This window comes from Mauremys reevesii, linkage group 26 (genome assembly GCF_016161935.1).
Source record: "Mauremys reevesii isolate NIE-2019 linkage group 26, ASM1616193v1, whole genome shotgun sequence".
Taxonomy (NCBI): domain Eukaryota; kingdom Metazoa; phylum Chordata; order Testudines; family Geoemydidae; genus Mauremys; species Mauremys reevesii.
The window spans coordinates 3,706,883-3,726,204 of record NC_052648.1 but is presented as its reverse complement, the minus strand read 5'-3'; the positions used below and the strand labels follow the sequence as shown (position 1 = coordinate 3,726,204).

Sequence of the window (19,322 nt, the reverse complement as noted above, 5' to 3'; positions counted from 1 at the left end):
TATCTGGCTCTGAAGATTTCAAGCTCTTTACTGATTTTTAGAATTTGAGATTTTTTTTTTTCCATAAGGCAATTCTGAAACTAGACAATTTCAGAGACAGGGGCAAGGGAAAATGAGCCTCAACAAAGCTGAAAGTTAAGCATAACTCTCTCAACGTCCCCTCCCCCACCCACAAGTACACCATCTGCTATGAATACGGAGTTGTCATACCAGGCTTCAGAATAACTTTGAGATGGTCGTGTAAAATTGGCTGTGGAATGAAGCTTGCTGAACAATAAAATCCAGCGGGTAGAGGCTATTACTGGATGCAATGAAGGAAATTGGAAAAGGTATCCTATTTAAAGAAATAAGGACCGATGCATCCGGAGCACCATGGCTGGCTCAAAGATCGTGCATCATTTAATAATCAATAGGTTTCTCAGATACTGAAAGCATTTGGCCATTCAAACCATGTTTTCTCCAGAAGGTTTTGAAACGTTGCCTCCCCCTCCCCGATCCCATCACCTTCCTCTTGCTTACCTGGTACTGTGAAGTCCTGAGTGTAGATGATATCATCTTCAATGTCATACAAGTCGTCATCCTCTTCCTCATTGTAGCCATGGAGATCTTCCAGATAAGGCACCACCGTCATACTCCTCCATCTGTCCTTTGTCTCTGGGCTAGGAGGTATGGGGACCAGAGCCTCTGCCTGAGTGTGTTTCTTACGAAACCAGCTGCAAAAAGAGTCCAAGGCACAGAGTTTCAGCATGGCCCCCCTTTCAACAGGAAGCCCCAAGAGTCTGAGATGCCCCCTACCAATCATATCAGAGCTGGTTTTTTTAATAAATGGAAAACATCTTGCACTGTTTTTTTCCCTTGTAAGCTTCACCATAGGGCATAGTCTGGAGAGGCCAGTAGCAAAAAAGGTGAATCCTGGGGCCTCTTGTCTCCACTGCTCTGCGGCAGGAAATAAAGTACGAGGTGAGCACGCCACTCCTGAGGGCATCCAGGCCACTGACTGCCATTGAGCTAAGGAGAACCTCTGGTGGATCTACAAAACCATCTCTAGCGTTATTGCAGCAATGGCTATACACCGCCGGATACACATGACCATGACAAATACCCACAATAGGATGGCTCAGGGGACCAGAAATAGGATACGGAACCTTTCACCTCTAGCTCACAGATTCCAACCTGGCCTGAATGAACATGGAGAATGAATTACCGCCACTGCATATACACAGGGGGCTCCTCACCAGCAGGGGTGGCAGTGAGCAATGTGAGGGAAGCCAGCACTCACTGCTGCTCTCTGAGCTGTACCTGATCTGCGGACAGACAGAACATTTTTGTCTTTAGTGCTGATTTCTCCCAGCTTTAGAGAGTCAGAAAATAGCATAAAAGGAAGAAAAGGGAACTTGCAGCTATGAGTTTAAAGGCTATGGATCTTGACCCCAATCTCCCCCCTTCATGGCAATATACAGAGGGATCATGGCAAAGTCACTTAATATTTTATCCTTCCACCTCACCCCTGTCTTGTTGGAATTCTACCACCATTTAATCCATCACCCCTAGTGCTGTTCTAACTTGCCATCTGCCCAGAGAAGAATCTCAGCGCCAAATGCCATTATTAATCAGATCAAGAGTCTAACTGTCTTGCATGACGTCAATATCTCAGGAGCCAGATGGGTGGCCTTTTCCATTTTTCACTGCCCTATAATAGACGTGCTCCCATACAGCTCTCAGGGCTGTGCAGCCGAGTTAAAAAACACATTTCCTAGAAGTACCATTGGAGCCCCTGTACACCTAGTCTACAGTACAGATCCAATGCGCTTGGGTTCTCAACTACATTCCAAATACCATTTGCCTATAACAATTCATGGAGTCTTCAGCATGCAGGTTTCTCTGACATGCCTTACCCAGCCTTCACACATTCAGCTCTCCGTAACAAGAGCCTGTTCCCCCAATCATGCACCCTGATGACCCCACCAGCCTGAAGGATCAATGTCCATGGATTAAACATTAAGAAGGTCAGGCTTTGGTCATCCAATTGCTTCTTCCCACATCCTATGTGAATCACGCTGCTGGGCAGCTTCAAATGTGGCATGCAGAGCAGCACATCCTCCCCGTTTCAACAGGCAGTTCTGTGGGCTTTGCCTAGGAGGGTGATCCCACACACAGGAAGTGACAAGGGAGTTCAAAGCATTCTCACCTAAGGAGTGTCGGGGGTAGAGCAGCTGGGTCCCCTGATGGGCTGCTATCCCAGCATTAAATATTAAACCCCTGCTTTTGTGTCATCAGTTGAACGGTAATTAAGCCATGAAAGCCAATCCTTCCCAGCACTAGCTGGGAAAAAACAACTGCGCTGTTTATCAGGGGCTGCCTGAGGATAGCAGGGAGGTGCCCCTCACTTGCTGTGAAAGGACACTTTAATCAATTTGTCATCCTAAGCAGATCTGGTCTAATGAGACTATATGATTTCTCCTCCAACCTATTAGCTTCACTTTAGGGCTCATGAAAGGTGCTGCTTTTAGTCAGAGACTATGTTCTCTACCCACAGAACAGGTATAGAAATGGGCAGCATGAGCCACCCTCTCCACTGCCATGCTACACCCTGTTTTCCACCAACGTGCCTCAGTCCTGACGTGGAGGGTCCATGAGTTCTGCCTTCGCCGAGGCTGCTGCCCCAAGTAGTACCAGGTGCAATATGAATGCTTAGCTACTTGGTCACATATGTAGACATTAGAGACAGCTTTTGGCTACTACCAACCTGGGACAGATTTGAACTATAAATGCAATCATGATTGTGTTAAAGACTTAAGCTGGTTAGATAGTAAGCCTAAAATGTGATGTTTTAGCAAACCTGCCCATGAAAACGAGCAGCTAATTACATTTTCACACACATCTCTCATTCTACTGGGACGGACCAATCAGTATTCAAAGGAGGAGCAAACCTTGTTCAAAAGCCAGCTTTGTGAGCATAGTTGAAAATAAAGTTATGAAACAGCCTGAAGGGGAAATGGATTCAAGTTTTAATATGATCTGTCTAGAAAGACTTCCCCCCCCCAAAAAAAAGGTGTTTGATCTTTTCGCACCTAAGACTGTGCTGTCATTTTAAACCGAAAAGATGACATTTGATATGTATGTACCACCACTTCTTATCGAATGGTAGAATCATTTCCTAGTCCTGTTTTTTTTGGAGGGTGGACAAGGCAGACAAGCAGTTATACCAGAGACAGTAGAAATTGCCTCTTTGAAGTGTCTGGTGCACTGGTTCAGCATTTTAAGTAATTCGCACTAGCAGCTTTTCCTGCCAAGAGAGTTTGAAGTTGGTTCTCAGAGGAGCAATGGCAGATGTGGGGTTTCACGGATGGGCAACGAAGTGAGCAGCACTCCGCTGCAGGAGGTACCAGCTCCATGACCTCCCAGCAGCGCTTCATGTGTGGGCTCCATGCAGTTTTGAACCAACAGCACCTTGAGGGGGACTGGAGACCAGCACTGGCTGCTTAGAAAAGTTAAGTAGCAGTCTGTGCTGCCGCTGCATTGTGGGGAAGATGAGATAGGAGTACCAAATGCCGCCAAAGAGGCTGAAGGAGAATTCTTGGTGATCGTGGATGGGAAAAGCCCAGGTTTCATTATTCTGGAATTCTAGATTCTAACTAAACTAGAGAGGAATGTGGAAGAGATGCTCATGTCCCGGAAGTAAAGGCTCCAAGATCCCACAAGGGCCTGGGAAACCCACACTTCTTGTGAACCTTCAGACCTCTTGCACGGTAGGAAGATTGTTTCCAGATTTCCAGTGTCATATGGGAAGCTGGAATGTAAACACTCCCTCTATATATTGCCAATTATCTGCTTGGAGCTCTTAGATTTAAGCTCAGCCTCTCACTCCCCCAAAAAAGAATCTCATCACCAACAATGGAAGATACTTAAATTCACTGGCTCTTTCCTGTTCCCTAAAGTGTCGCAGGCAGACTTATTTTTGTTGAACACTGACTTGCTCGGTGCTACGCGAGGAATAGGATTCCTGCCCTCAAAGCTTGCTATTTGAGTGGAAGAGGCCACACAATACAGACACAAACTGCCCTGGATGACTGGAAGATTAAAGTGTTCCCATTTTGTATTGATGTAGGTCTCCAGGTATTTCTACCTTAGGTGGAACAAGAGTAGCAGGCTTGGAGGAAAAGGAGGGATTCGAACGCCACTTTGGTTTGTCAATTACAACCATTTGGCCAAATAAACGTAACACTGCTAAAATGAACAGCAAGACTTTCGGGGTGCTGGGCCACCGAAGCAGAAGTGGGCAGGTCCACCCCAATTGCATTATAGTCAGTAGTTATGCCTAGCTCTGGGTATGGGGTCTCTTCAACGTACATGGCACACAAAACCCTGTACTGACTTGGTTGTTGGACTGCCTTTCCGTGGGAGCCTGCTCTCATCAAGGAAGTGACTGTACAGATACAACTTCACTCTGGGCTGATATGTGAGGGTCATCTAGCAGAGCTACTGCAGATCCACCACAGTCACCACTGATTTTTGCCGTGGGCACTGGGGCTGGAGGGAACCAAGATATAAACGCTAGGCACTTCAGGAGAATGGAGACTAGGGGGGAAAAGTGAGAAGTGGGAAGATGCTCAAGTTTGCCAATAATGAAGGAATTCTGAACGAAGGGCTAGAAATTTCTAGCAGCTAGTGATGTTTGTTTTGCTGTCTTTCAGCTCTGCCTCTTTCCTGCCTCCTGTCCTACTTTCCAGGAGAGTAAAAATAGGTTTTATTAACAACTGAAACCTGAATCACTGTACTGTAGTCATGTTGATTCCATCCTCTGGGAGATGAATTCAAACATTTACATATGTATCTATGCTAATCAGAAGGTAAAGTGAGAGGAGAGATTCAATGAAGTACAAAAGGAAACCAAAGACCTGTTGGAAAGAGCCCCACAAGTAATTTGACATGAAGAAGCAGACAGTATTTCCTGTCAAGCCTCAGACAGGGCAGGGACAATTCTCTGACATGCCTCGAGGTTCCGCCTGTCACTCTGAGTTTTCCGCATATCTCAGTATGTTGGCAGTGGGCAAAGGGTTTTCTATTGCAGGTCAGGCTACTGCTCCATCAAGTCTGAGCCTGGCTCGAGAAGTTACTGGCCATGGCTTTGTCGCGAGGCAACCATTCATTCTGTGCTAATCTTGGCGGGGTAAAAATCTCTGCCTGACCCTACATTGATCAGCTGACATCCTGAAGTGTGAGACTGGATTTGAAAGCTTTTGAGAAGAGAAACAGGCTTTATTTCACTGCTTAATCCCAACTACCATTTTACTGCTGCTTTGTAGGGGAATGGCACCAGGACACAAAAGCATTAATTCACTCAGTGCTAAGAGGCTGATGCTTCAGTGACAGTCACATCCTCCCTTCTTGCTTCCCATTATGGGGGTGGGGAGGAGAAAAGCTTTTGTAGGTCTCAAAAGCACCACTCACAGAAAGCACTGCCTCTCCCAGAGACTGATTCACCTGTTGCTTCTCTTCCCCACCTCCAACAATTTGCAACCAAGTGCAACAGCAGGAAGGGGAAGAGACCCTTTGTGGGCTGAGGGGAGGATACATGAAGCACAAACCTGCTGGGGGAGGAGCATTAGTGACAAAGAAGCTGGTTACGTGGAATGACGTTCAGCAGCATTGCTGTAATCTACAGGGAGCTAAAGAGGGCAAGGCTTGAGGACAGAGAACCAAGGCTGGAATGAAAAATAAAGCTCTGAAGGCAGCCTGGCGTTTAATGAGCATGCCTGGCTTGCAATCCGAGTTCTAAACCAAGCCTCATTCTTAGCCGACTCATGATTCCCTGCTCCTTTCAACTCACGTTTTATCTTTGCTTGCATCCCGACTTGTTAGGCACAGCTGGAGCTTTGAAAGTGCTTCCTGGCTAACACACTTCTTCTAGGTCACACATTTTAAACTTGCTTATTTATGATAGGGAAGAGACTCTGACAACCAGATGCCTAGCTGCAGGCTATTCAACCCTTATCAAAAGGGTAGGTTACTTGCTTTTCCCCGCCCTCTAGTCATATGGGCCATGAACAGAAACTGGGTTACGAGAAGGTCAGTACCATTGCACAGAGCTACTAGCAGCATTCTGATTTCAGCCCACCGATATTATGCAGGAGCTGGATGGAGAAGGAAGTCATACAATAGTTCTCTGCTACGAATGGCACTAGCTACTCCTACGTAACAGCCAGACGACATAGGGGGCAAACCCTGGTTTCTCCAGCCTCAGTTCAGTGAGCACTGGAAGTAAGTAGAAAAGAAGAGGGGAGCCGTTCCCCTAGGTGATACTGGACTCAGAGGTCGTACTTCAGACTCCAACACAAGAGACGCGCAGGAGGAAGAACGGTGCTTAGAGCACAGATGAAGGCATTAATGCCTTTAACACGCTTGCGTTAAGAGACTCATTTGCAGAGCGTGGGAAGAAGAATTAAAAATTCCCACCTCTGCGCCACACACTGAGAAATAAGCGAGACCCAGAGGGCTGAGCAGGAGAAGAGGAGCAGGTGCTTTCCCATCAGTACCTTGCATCCAGGGGAGAATTTGGGGTTTGCATCCTCCCACACCACCACAGCTGGGAAAGGCCTATTAGGCCTCAAGCCCACGGCCCAGCGAGCGCTGGATAGCCCCTTAGGATACCTCGAATATAGGCACATGCATTACCAAGTATGCTGAGAGCCTCTGAAAGGCATTACTGTAGCAATATGAAAACAGATTCCTTAGGATTTTAGTCCATGCATCCGAGCAGCAAGGAAAGCCTTTCCACAGACACCCTTTGCATCTGCTGCCGAGGACTTTTTGGTGAGTGAGAGAAAAGGTGGCCCACTAGCCTCTGCGAGGTCACAGGCCCCTGCACTAGCGTAACAGGCCAGCTTCCACTTCCACCAATAAAGAGCCAAGTGCTCCCTCTCGCTTGCTATGAACCGTTGCAATCATATCTATGGCTGAACAAATGAAGCGTGACGCTTCTGGGGAAGAAGGCAAGATGGTTGCCTTGGAAACGAGGGGCAGAGGTAGGATTCTGCAGCCACTTCATCACTTTCGATTTTCTTTTTAAGTGCTGCTGCAGGGTCATTGAATTAAAGTTACCAAATGCAGTTTATGAGCATTAAGCCCTTCAGTAACAGTGCAGGGCACAGAAGGTTAGCGATCCACAGGGAACCAGAGGCTCTGCCTCCCTGGCTCTGGGCAACGTGTCTGCACTGGGCCACGTTTCTACACCAGAACTTGTCTGAGAGGCTTACAACAAAGCCTGTTTAAAAAACATTTCATAAAGATGAGCTACCAGGCTGGTTTTCCCCAACCAGCAGTGCCCTGGAGGCAGCAGGCTCCAAGGCTCTGTCGTTATTACTCATGGGTCGACTATCGTCAGCTCAGACTGAATCATTTGCCCTGGCTGGCGGGCCAGGAGAATTTTAATTCATTCCAGTTCAGTTGATGGTTCACGAGACTGCAACGGAGAGCGGCTAGTTTTGAGAGAGCTGCCGGAGTGCGGAAAGGGCTGGGAAAGGTTAGCATGTCCCTGCTGAACTACAGACGAAACCAACCCCAACACTGCGTAAACACAAATGTAATACAAGAGAATTAATTTAGCTTGGGGGAATGAGGGGAAGGTGAGGAAGGCGTCTGGCAGAAACCAGAGAGTCTATGGCAGGCTCCATTCCCATTCACAGACGTCACAGGCCCATACTCACCCACTCCAGGTCATGTGGCGTGAGGAAGCTGCCATGTTATGGGGGGAAGTAATTGCCTTGGGAAGAAAGTGTGGCGGAATGGCAGCAGCTGAGAGGGTGGACAATAAGTCTGCACCAAGTGTTACCAGGCCATCGGCTCTGCTGTGTTAAGAGAATAATATTAGGCACTTCCACAGCGCTTCATTCGATCCATCGTCAGTTCTCACATCTCCGCCCGCACCCAGGGGGCAAGTAACTGGCATTTTGTAGCTGGGGAAACAGTCCCAGAGAGGAGAACTGGCTTGTCCAAAGTAACAGCATATCTGCTGAAGAGCTGGGAACAGATCCCAGGTCTCCTAACTCCCAAGACTGTTCCAACCAGATTGCTATCCCCCGTAACAGCATGCAGTTTCCTGCACCACAGAGCACAGAACAGAATGAGGACAAGGATGATTCAGGGAACACTTCTCCCATCAGTGCGTGAGAGGGGAGCCTTCTTCTAGCTCACACCCGCCCAATTCCAAGCTGGAGAAAACACTGGCCTGGACGCCAGAGGCTATTCCTGCAGTCTTGTCGGAATGCCCTAGGACCTTTACCTTCCACATGGGCAATCACCAGTGACATCAGGTCAGCATCTCAACCAAAGGATCAAACTTCTAAAAACAGTGTACCAGGGATAAGGAGAGATGCCAGCTATCTCAGGCTTGAGTTGGGATCTAGTCCCAGCTCAGCTATGGGACTTTCAGGAAGTCACTTCAATTGCTCTGTGCCTCAGTTTCCCATGTGTAACAAGGGGATAAATATCAACGTCATGGGCAAGGGGGCGGAGGTGTAAATATCAAGCTGTTACTGATTGTGACGGAAGGTGTTGGTGTGGGTAGAGTGTTATTCTAAAGGTCTGAGAAGACAGAGGGCCAGCCCCGCCCCTCGGAATTAAAGCTGATCATTTTAGGAATGCACTTGAAGAAAAGCAGTTTGCCAATCAATATATGGATGAACACCCACAGACTCGCCATTGGCTGTGGTCAATTGCGTTTAATCTGACTGCAGCTTATTTAGAAGTTGGGACTAAGTCCTTCCATTTAATTTGTTAAAACAAAGCCAGGAGGCGTGAATTCTTTTCCAAGCACATTCTTTGCTGCCATGCCAGCATTCGCAAGAGGGCAATGGACAGACCCGCCCTGGGCCCAAGGACGTCAGTTTGTGGTGCATGTGAGGTTTGCCACTGCCCTTTGCACCCAGAGCTTACTCTACTTTCTCCTCTCTCCTGCTTGCTCTGACTATCTGCAGGGGCGCTGGAGAAACTCTCTCTTCCCTTGCAGCCCAGCGAGGCAGACTCAAAAGCTCTTTGCCACAAGGGAATCGAGTGTACAGAGAGTCAGATAAGCAGCTCAAATACCTGGCAGCTAGCGACACATGGGAGCCAGCGGGGCCCCACAATCCTGCAGTACAAAGTAGCAGGGACAATGGCAAGCAGTGCATTAATGCTTTTCAACATCTATTAGCCCATTTCACAGACAGCCCAAGCCTCATTAACAAGGCACTGGTTGGACTGCAGGAGCCTAGCACCAGCAGTGATGAACTAGCAAGAGTAGAATGGGAGAGGTCCTGAGAAGGGAACAGCAAAAGCATTTGACACTGAAGGAGTCAATGGTGGAAAGGGGAAGAGTGGCTGGTGGCAATATTAGGGTGCAGCAAAAATAAACTAGTGTGGACTTGCAGGAGCCACCAACCCAGGAGTCATGATGCCATAAAGTCAGATGCTTCCTGCTCATGCAGAGTTCAAACCGTCACCCCTAGAACAGTCCCCTCTATGGCCCAGGACTAACCTGGGTCTCCTCCGCTGCAAGTGCACATTCCTATTTCAGGCCCAGTCAGACAACCAGCATGCACATGTCTCAGAAAGGGGACAGTCTACCCTGCTATTAAAGAGTCAGTCTGCCTGTTAATTTAACTGACCAGGCAGCTGTCTCTTAAAGGCAGCTGCTCTTCAGACCTTTGCTCTTTCTAGGCATTAGGTTGATGTAGCTCTACAGAAAACAAGTTCAAATCCCTCTCTGGTTCTGAGCCAAGGTTTCTGCAAGCCGCCTGCGCCACACTCCCTCATGACATTCACCAGGGGATCGTACGACAGCACCTGAGCTACAGCTTTAGCTTTTCCATAGGAAAGACAAGGGGACACAGATGCTTCTGGCCACAGCCAATGGGAGCAGACCACGCCTAGTGCCTTGCCGGATCAGATCCTGGTCTTTACAGGGTTCCCAAAAGCGTTCTTGGGCAAGCTCATATGCAAAAGCTCTGCTGAGCAGCTGCATTCTAGCCAGCGGCTCTGTGTCCCCTCAGGAGCACTTCCTAGTCAGCCAGGAGACAAGCTCTCACTGCCTCCTCGCTGAAGCGACCTTAGAACACTGTTTGTTCTTGTACTTTTATCCAACCAGGAAATCTCTGCTCAGAGGCAGCACGTTCAAACAATTTGTTAAAAAAGGGCAGACAAAATATTCCCTGTCCTGGAATCCTTCCTCAACCACTGGATTCCATATGAAGCAACCACCACTCAGGGTCACTTCTGCCACTACACTGAAATCCAGTTGTTCTGTCTCCTGGACGTAAAGAGACAGAAAACATTAATCCAAATCCCTACTTCAATATCCTCAGCTTCAAGGATCCTTCCCCAGCCCACCTCCCCTGCCCACGCTGCTACTATCTGGCCTGTGAATCTCATTATTCGTGCTAGGAACACATTTTAAACACCTTCATTATTTACCAGTTAACAACTGAAATGCTCCAGCAAGATGCTTAAAGAAAAAAAGAACGCCCCAACTAGATTTACATGCAAGTTGCCAGAGCTCCAGCAGAGCTGGGGGAAGGGTATCTAGTGACTTCCATGTGCACTGTCAAAAGAAAAAACAAGTTCACAGCGATAGCACAGGTACATTAGCATAAGAAGCAGAAAGAGAATGACTAATAGGAAGAAGCTGAACACTCACTTGTGCTGCCTTATCTGCTGTATTGAAAATCTCTTGGCTGGGTCATATTCAAGCATCCCTGAAAAGGAGGAAAAAAAATCCAGGTGTGATTCACAGGCGCTCTCAGCTAATTTAGAGGAAAGCAGCACAAAGCCCCACCCCTCCCTTTTCCCTCGTAACAGCACCCATGCTTTCCAGTCCCCCTGGCCATGGGAGTTGAGAGAGGCCTTCCTCTTTAAATGAAAGACAGCAGCATGGGATGGAGTTTAACCCCAACTCCACTGCTGTGTGGATCTGAGCAAGGCTGTGCCCCACCTTCAAAGTGGGGCTAACCCTTCCCTCCTTTGCAGTGTGAAGACTGAGGTCAGCTTCTCTCTCCCATCCCCAGCCAGTGAAGGGTTAGGGTCTCTGATTTCACAGATCATCAACACTGGTCAAACTTTACCCAAGAGGAGCCAAAGGCTTTGGAGTGGTGTATACACAACTCCGAAGCAAGCCGGAGGCTACATTCTGGGCACAGATCTCCCTGAAGCCCCTCTAATTAAGGGCTCTTGAACAATGCTCTTCCCTGCTCGCCAGACTGCCTGTAGTCTGCTATCACTCACAGGAGATGTGGGCATGGGAAAAGGAGCTGGCCAATACATTCTCTTGCACCCAGACCATCCAGGAGAGAGGGGGATGGATTCCCCTCAGACACAGGTTGCCCCAGAGACTCATTTATTGCAACCGCTGCCCTTCAAACTCTTTTTTTATTAAAAAAAAAAAGTCACAGTTCAAGGGGAAGAGAAATAAAAAGTTCTCACACCACTCCCCGGAAACTGGCCAATGAGGCATTAACCAGTCCAGTGCCCTGCATCTCCATTAGTTGCATGCAAGATACAGGCATTCCCCATGGAAACCACCACTAAATCACTAATCTGCTGAACACCAACAACATGCTTGGTGCTGTACATAGATTACAATACAAGGACATGATAGTTTAGGGACAGAAGCCAAAGGAACTATAAATAGGGTTCCAGGCACCATATGGTGGGGATGCAGCTGCTGCCGCACTGTGCTTTTTTGGAGTGAGGAATTCCAAGCAGTTCTGCTTTCAAATGAATCGTAACAGTTCAAAGAGCAGATGGTTAACACCAAAAAACCTTGCGGCAGTAGGGCAGGGAGGAGGGATTTAGAAAGGAGGAAAGGACTGCAGAAGGCAGTGACTTCAAGCATTAAGGAAAGGGTGGGAGAAGGCTCTGAAATACGAGTGGTAGAAGTGAAGGGAGTTAGACAAGCAGAGCAGAGCGGGTAAGAGGAGACGGAAAGTTCTGCTCTGGTCTTCTCTCCAAGGTCAGGACAAAGAGTATGAACTTGATGCAGAAGGCAAGGGAGAGTCAGCGTGGAGGGACATAGTCAAAACAACAGCAGAGAAAGAAGCACTTTTGGCAGTAGACTGTTGGGCTGACTGCAGGGGAGCTGGGCAAGCCAGAGAAGAGGTTGCCAGGGCCTAGATTAGAAAATGGGTTTCTGTGGGACAGGTGGACAAAGGGAAGGATTTTTGTGACGAGGTATGGAGGACAAGACGCAGGACTCAGCAACAGCATGTACATGTGGCATAGAATGAGAGGGCCCCGAATGACAGATTTTACTGCCAGGTTAGATAACACAGAGAATGGTTCGGTTGTCGGCAACAACAGACAAGGAATATTCTGTTGTATCAAGTAAGGGACACAACTGCCTTCAGCCATCACTTGCATGTTAATTGATTCCCCTACACACACACACAAACTTTTAAAGAGAAATAAGACGTGTCCTGTGCGTAGGAATCTTTTTTTGCAAGGCTTAACCCAAGAAGAGAGATTTTTCCAGCAACAAGACCAACGGTCACCTACACGAGGCACTTGAAACCACAGAATGTCCAGCCATGAGATGCCTCTTTCTTCTTTAAAGGCAAGTGCAACTGTGCGTCTCTCTGTTCTGAGTCTGAAAGTAATCAATGCCGCAGGAGGCCCCCGCCCCTCCCAAAACACCTACCTCTAGAAACACTGAGAAAGGTTAGCCAAATATGCAATGAAAACTTAATCCACTGCTTCACAGCCAATTCATGTGATTTTAAACAGGGAATACACGGCGGCCAATCCCATTACAGTTTTTGCTAGGCCTGACGGGTTCTTTGAGCGAGAAGGGCTCTTTATGCAGAGAGGACAGGCTAGCGGGTGGGTGGAGGAGAGCAGCCTAGATTTACTTTCTCCTCAGAAATTGCAAGGTAGCATCGGGTGACCATTGCACCAGAGCCACGCTGCCATAAAGTTTATTCCAAAAAGATGGGGGCAGATCCCCATAATTAAAAGTGCTCCTATGCGCCACCTCCCCCACATCCCCTCTCCCCACCCAAAAAATAACCATGAATCTCAGCTAATCCCATCAGGGGTCAAGGCTCTAGACGGAGCAGGATGAGTACTTTTCATTTGCTCTGCTAAGACAATAACCCTGTGATCAGTAGTAGGTTCCCCCACAGTCAGCACAGCAGGTGAGGGGGAGCTATGCTAATCGCTCCCGGCATGTGGGCATGCACCCTTGGAATGGACACCTCAGATCAGTTTCTACTGGGCAGGTGTCAGCCTAAGACGTGTTTCTCAAATGCAGCCACTGTGGTCACATGTGGCCACCACGGGTTTTCTTGCAGTGGCAGCCTCCTGGGCTGAGGGTGTGTGCGCGCGCGCATGAGAGGGGAAGCAGTGGCCCATCCCGCTCCCTGGTGCTCCTAGCTGCACAGCCTTGGTGTTGGCTGCTGGGGCTTCCAGCTGGGCCCTGCCCCACTCTGGAGACACCTGGGGCACAAAGCTGGAGCAGGCAGCTGGTGAGTTCCCCACCTTCCCAGGGGTGGTGGGGCTCAGGCTTTGGGTGTCAGCCCAGGGGTGGCATGGAAGGCAGGCTCTGGCTGCGGGGCTTAGGGCTCCAGCCCCAGGCTCTGGCCACATGGCTTTGGGTTCTGTCCCCAAGCCATGGGGCTTCAGGCTCTGGCCCCCCACCTCCTCCCCATACAAACCCCCTGCTGCCTCCCCCGATCCCCCATCCAGGGCTTAACTGGCCCCCAGACTTGCTAGGGCTGAGTAAGCCTGCTGTGAAAAGTGATACTTATGTTTGTTAATATCACTTTTCATAGCAGACTTACTAGCTAGCAATAAATAAATTACAATGATTTGGATGTACATTTGTGCATATTTATTAGTTTTTCCTAAAGGTAATTAAGTACTTTGGAAAAAAGTGAGAGAGCGGCCACCAGCAAGAATTGGTGGCCACACTCTGAGGCCACCAAATAATCTGTCCTGAGAACCCCCGGCCTAAGAGCTGGTATTTTCTGCCAGAAACAACACGCTGAAGTCACGCTACGCCCCGATCCCAAGCGCATTTTGAGGAGAAGGGCTCACCTTGTTCAATTTGGCGATACCTTCAAAGCTCCATTAGCCTATTATTTCTGCCCCTCTCCAGAAGAGTTCCTGGAAATTTAACCAATTCCTTCTTTCGGTGGTACGTGCAAAGAAGTAGGTTTTACTGGCAAAGATGAAAAATCCATTCAGAACCAGCCCAATGAGCTTTTTAGCCTCACTGAGTTACGTTAGCTCTTCCTCAGGTCTGGGAAACGTACCGAGGGCTTGTACACACTAGCACTTACTTCCGTGTAACTTAAGTTGCTCAGAGGGGTGAAAAAGTCACCCCCTGAGCAACACAAGTTACACTGACTTAAGTGCCGATGTGGACAGTGCTATGTCAGCAGGGAGGTGGAGTCATTATTCCGATGGGAAAGCTCTGTCCTGCTGGCACAGAGTGTCTGCACTAGCAAGTGATATATCGGCGCAGCTACACCGATACAGCTGCACTGCTATTGCGATTCTAGTGTAGACTAGCCCTCAGTGTCACACCTAAACCCAAGGTGGAACAGATTGTTTAGCACAAGTAGTTAGATATTTCAAGGGACTATTCAAGGTGAAGTGGCCCATTAACACCCCTCCAGTCATGGGGGAAAAGCAGCTGGGGGTGTTGTTGGTGGGTTATAGATTGTCGTAATAAGCCATAAATCCATATCTTGGGGCCGACATCTTTAAGTCGGGTCACTTTCCATGATCATTATAAAGCTGTTGTGGGGCAGTGCTAGAGATTCCCAGGCTTCCTGTGCCTTCAGAAGCAGTGTCTCAGGAAGTCACCAGGTCACTTGTTTCACCTTATCACTGCTGTTCCAGGCAGCAATGAGGCCCTAGAGAACAGCTCCCCCATGATGCAGAGACAACTCCAACTTCTTAGCTACCGTCACACCTGTTATCAGCTCAATATTGGATACAGACGGGATCAGGGGACTCTTACCAAACCTGAGCTGCTTTGGGTGGGTATTCCCCCTTTTCTCTACAATCAGACATGCATATGTTACAGCCCAGCAGCTTTCTCCCTCCCTATCCATCTTACAAAGGTAGTAAAAGGAAAAGCTGTTAAAGCCCCCACACCTAATTAAATATCCTATCAGCAAGATTATTAGATGATCACTTCACAGCTAAACTGCCCATGCTGTTCTGGTTTTTTTTTTTTTTTTAAATGATGATTGGAGTGAAGGCAGATTGTACGTGAGGACCAGAGACACTGAAATCTGATACTGGCTGTCTTATTTTTTTTAATGCAATCAGAATAGGGTGACCAGATGTCCCGATTTTATAGGGACAGTCACAATTTTTGGGTCTTTTTCTTATATAGGCTCCTCTTACCCCCCACCCCATCCCAATTTTTCACATTTGCTGTCTGGTCACCCTAAGCCAGAAGGGGATACGGGTCAGGTAAGACTCTCTCTATAGTGGAGACTTTTTTAAAAAAATTTTTTTTATTAAAAAGACCACCACATTTCAGGAGACCTGTCTGTCATCAGTTTCAGCAGAGTTTTCTGCAAGCCAAACCATGCAAAACTGCACAGGACAGCACATCAAAGATCCCAGACACAGTGGGATTGTCTCAAAGCTGCGGTGCTTTTTTCAGAGCATTGACGGGTCTGAGAGGGTTTCGCTGGGGTGCTGTGGCTTTTGGAAGTAAGCATCTTCAATTCCAGCCTGCTCAGATCTGAATAATGCACAAGCATCAACTCAAAGACTGCTTAGAAAATGCCAGGGCTTGCCAAGAGATTTACAGCATTTACTAGACGGAACAGGTACAGGAGAGGATGTGGGCAGGCAAGAGAGGAAGTAAGTGTCTAAAATAGGTTATAAAGAAGGGGAATAATAGCACTCGTTACAAGCAGCTGTGGCGCAATACATTGTTCTCAGACAGGGTACAGAAATTAAAGGAGCAATGAAGGTAACTTGAGCCAAAAAGTCTTTAGTTAAAGGCCAAGGACTGTATTTTGGGCATTGCTAGAAGAAGAAAATTTAATCAGTGGAAATTAAAACTCATGGATTAATCTGTACTCATATATAGCAGTTGTGTGGCTAAAGCCCAGCACCGGAGAGAGACTCCATAAAGGCAAAACATCATGTACTATTCACCAGTCAAATCATCTAAAAGTGTCTGCCCACAATAACCACACAGATATTCTCTACCATTTACGGTAAAGATTTCCATTTATTTGGGAGGAAAGATGAAACACTGGAGCAGTGAGATTCTTCAGATGGATGCCCAGCTCTCAGACCTCTGCTCCAACCCATTTCAGATGGGTTAAGCGTGCCCATACCCAGGTCATCTCTGATCCTATGCCCAGCACAAAATACAGAACTACAGGTAGCATGAATCCCCTTTCCAGTAATGCCAAGGACAGCCAGAGCACATAAGACCTTAAATCCGTCCTGCCGCCTTGCCACTGACAACCACCAATGCATCTTTATATGGTTCTGGACAAGCACAAAGACACGGCAGGGTGTGGTTGAGTAACTTCTGACAGCCAGGAGCCTCTTCAGGTACATGTTAATAGGCAAAGGAGGCAACAGCTGTAATTCAGGACTCCTAGGTTCTAGCCAGGAGTGCCACTGACTGAGTGCCACACCCTGGATGAGTCATCGCCCTCATCAATTCCTCTATCTGTAAAATGGGAACAATAGTATCTCAGAGGTATTGCAAGGGTTAATACACATACAACCGAGCGTTCTGGTTGAAAGGGTGTCCTCTGCAGTACATGCAAAAGTATTAACCTATTAATGCTTAAGGGCCCTTTTTGTGAGGGAGCATGAAGAGAAAAGCACTGCTCCCTCCACCTCCTGGGAACACCTCTAGAATCGCCCCTCCTCAAGTGGGGGCTCCCCTCCTGCACGCGCTGAGGCCAGCAGAGTCTCTCCAATGACAGGCACAGGGATCTAACACAAAACAACACTGGACTAGTTTCTAGACACCAGCATGTCAGCTATGGACTCTTATAGCCCACATTTCTGTAGTATTCAAGCACCTCAACCTCTAATGCATTTACCCTCTCACCACCCTTCTTACGATCGTGTCCTTTTTACAGGGGGGAGGGGAACTGAGGCACAAAGAACCTTGCCCAAGATCACACAGGCAGTCAGTGGCTGACCTAGGAATTGAACCCATATCTTCCAAGTGCCAGGCCAGTTCCCTAACCACTGGGCCGACCTTTCTTTGAGGCCTGGCCGTAGAAGCATATTTCAAGAGAGGATTTGGCACACAGAAGATTTTTAAAACCTCATTTTTCTTGCCCAGAAATGAATCTTATTGGGACACATAAATTATGCAATGGTGATGTCAGAGCTTAAGGTCACTTGGGGAGGCTTATACCTTGACGAGCTACCCCCACGGACAATGGGGGCCTACTAGCTCTCTGATTTCCATCAGTGAAAGTACGACAGATTCATTCCCCTCTTGAAAAGCAGCATCCCAACTAACCTGCACTAAAATACTACAATACTGCTCTTGCTAGGAGTTTGAAAACAGGCCAGTGAAGGGGCTAGAAGCCCCCGAAACTCTTGGCCTTCGGCAATCTTGCCTCCTCTCTGGAAAGATAAAGGCTGGTAAAGACAAGCTCAAGGGGTGAGGGGAAAAACCACACAACAGCTTGAGCAGCTGCAAAAAAGTAGTCAACAGAAAAACAAAGCTTTAAAAAGCATCTTTTTGTATCTGCTTCCCAACCAACTGGCACCCCGCTCAATGCAGCACTTCCAGCCAGAGAGGAAGCAAACACTTTCCAACATACTGTAGCCTTCTTTACGATGAAAGCAGGATGAGTGCTCGTGGCTCTGCTATGTGCTAGAAGAGTCCTCTTGAGGCAATGGAAGGGAGCGTGAGCCAAGCTATGGGTATCTGTGCTGTTCATTCCAAAAGCTATCAGACATGAACTGGCAAGCCTGCAAACAGAGTACACTTGAGTTCAATTTCACAAGCTGCAGAAGACGCAGGAGCATAGCAGGAAATGGGGATGTACTGCATAGAAAAATAAGGGCCCGTGGCAAAAATCCTCTGCCTTTGTCACCAGTGCTACCCATGAGGGGATGTGGCAATGTTGAACACTTGGATCCCTACAAGCTGGGTTACACTTCATGCCTTACTACTGCAGTTTGTGATGCCCACGGTATCCCCACACCACAGAGTTAAATCACCTCATATCTATTTGGTACATTGATCCCTATGGAAAGGGAAGGGGCTCAGACGAACTCAAAAGCAACACTGAGAGGCTCTAGCCAGCTCTGAAGCGAGCGGATTGCTGCAGGGAGTAAGCATGTGGAATGGCAGGGGTGGAAGAAAATTGAAGAGGTCCCCAGGGGACAGAAGAAGAATGCTTGGTGCAGACAGGCAGGACCTTCTCCTGCACAGAAAGCTTATCTGCTTGAGCAGCTGCCCATTAGGTAGCCTACAGTTGCCAGTAACCGAGAACAGAAGGCAGCAGGAGAGACATCAGCTAGGACAAAGGGAGCAAAGAAAATAGGCTGCCAACCTAAAACAAATCTTTTGAGGTCATGGGACCTCAGGGATGAAGATGCCTTTGCTGTTTAAAGGTACCATAAAGAAAGGCAGGAGATCTCCAAGAGCAATGACAGAACAGCTCATTGAAAGGAAAAGGCAACTAAGCTAGGACAAAGGTTTAGCAGTTATTCAAGCCACATGCTTCAGGGCACAAGTGATTTGCACCTGGACTCAGGAAGAAAATGCCACACCCACCACACTGGAGTTCAATACCAAGGGCACTAGAGAGGCTTATTGCCTACCTCAGAAGCATCCAGCAGTTATTTGAGATCCAGCTGGTATCAGACTGGACACCAGTCTAGATGGGCCAGTGGGTTTGCTCCAGTTGCTCAATTTTCACGCTCCTATGAGAAGGGCTGCTTTTCTGAGTTAGCATTTGCTGACCAAAATGCCATGTATAGTTCTGGACATCACTCACCAGCACATGTGAACATGACACGAGACATGCGTCAGTCACTAGCTCCAAGCCTTAGACAGTCGCCACATTAGTCTCAGCAGCATAGCCAAGATGCCAGCTGCGCTGAGAGCAATCTCTAGCTATGCCTTACATAACTGTTTCTGAAGCTATTACAGCTGATTAATGCTTTGCAAAATACAGGGAAATAAAACTTATTTCACAATCAGTATGGAGCCAGAGAAGTTAAAATCGTCTCCAGATTACTTGGATGGTGGGGGTCAGCAACATCCTAGAAAGGAAGATAAATAAGGGCTGTTCGAAACAACGGGGAAAATCATCTCCTCAAAATGCATT

At 47.8% G+C, this 19,322-nt stretch overlaps 1 protein-coding gene across 3 annotated transcripts in view; it reads right to left on the bottom strand.

The window, feature by feature from the left end:
* STK11 (serine/threonine kinase 11) overlaps window positions 1-19,322 on the bottom strand; it is a 73,012-nt gene that overhangs the window by 15,901 nt on the left and 37,789 nt on the right. For all 3 annotated transcript variants that reach the window (XM_039515563.1, XM_039515565.1, XM_039515564.1), the window contains 2 exons: window positions 10,673-10,730; window positions 520-713 (listed from right to left, as the gene is read on the bottom strand). In XM_039515563.1, coding sequence (XP_039371497.1) covers window positions 520-713; window positions 10,673-10,730 — 252 coding nt within the window. The remainder of the gene's footprint in view (window positions 1-519; window positions 714-10,672; window positions 10,731-19,322) is intronic.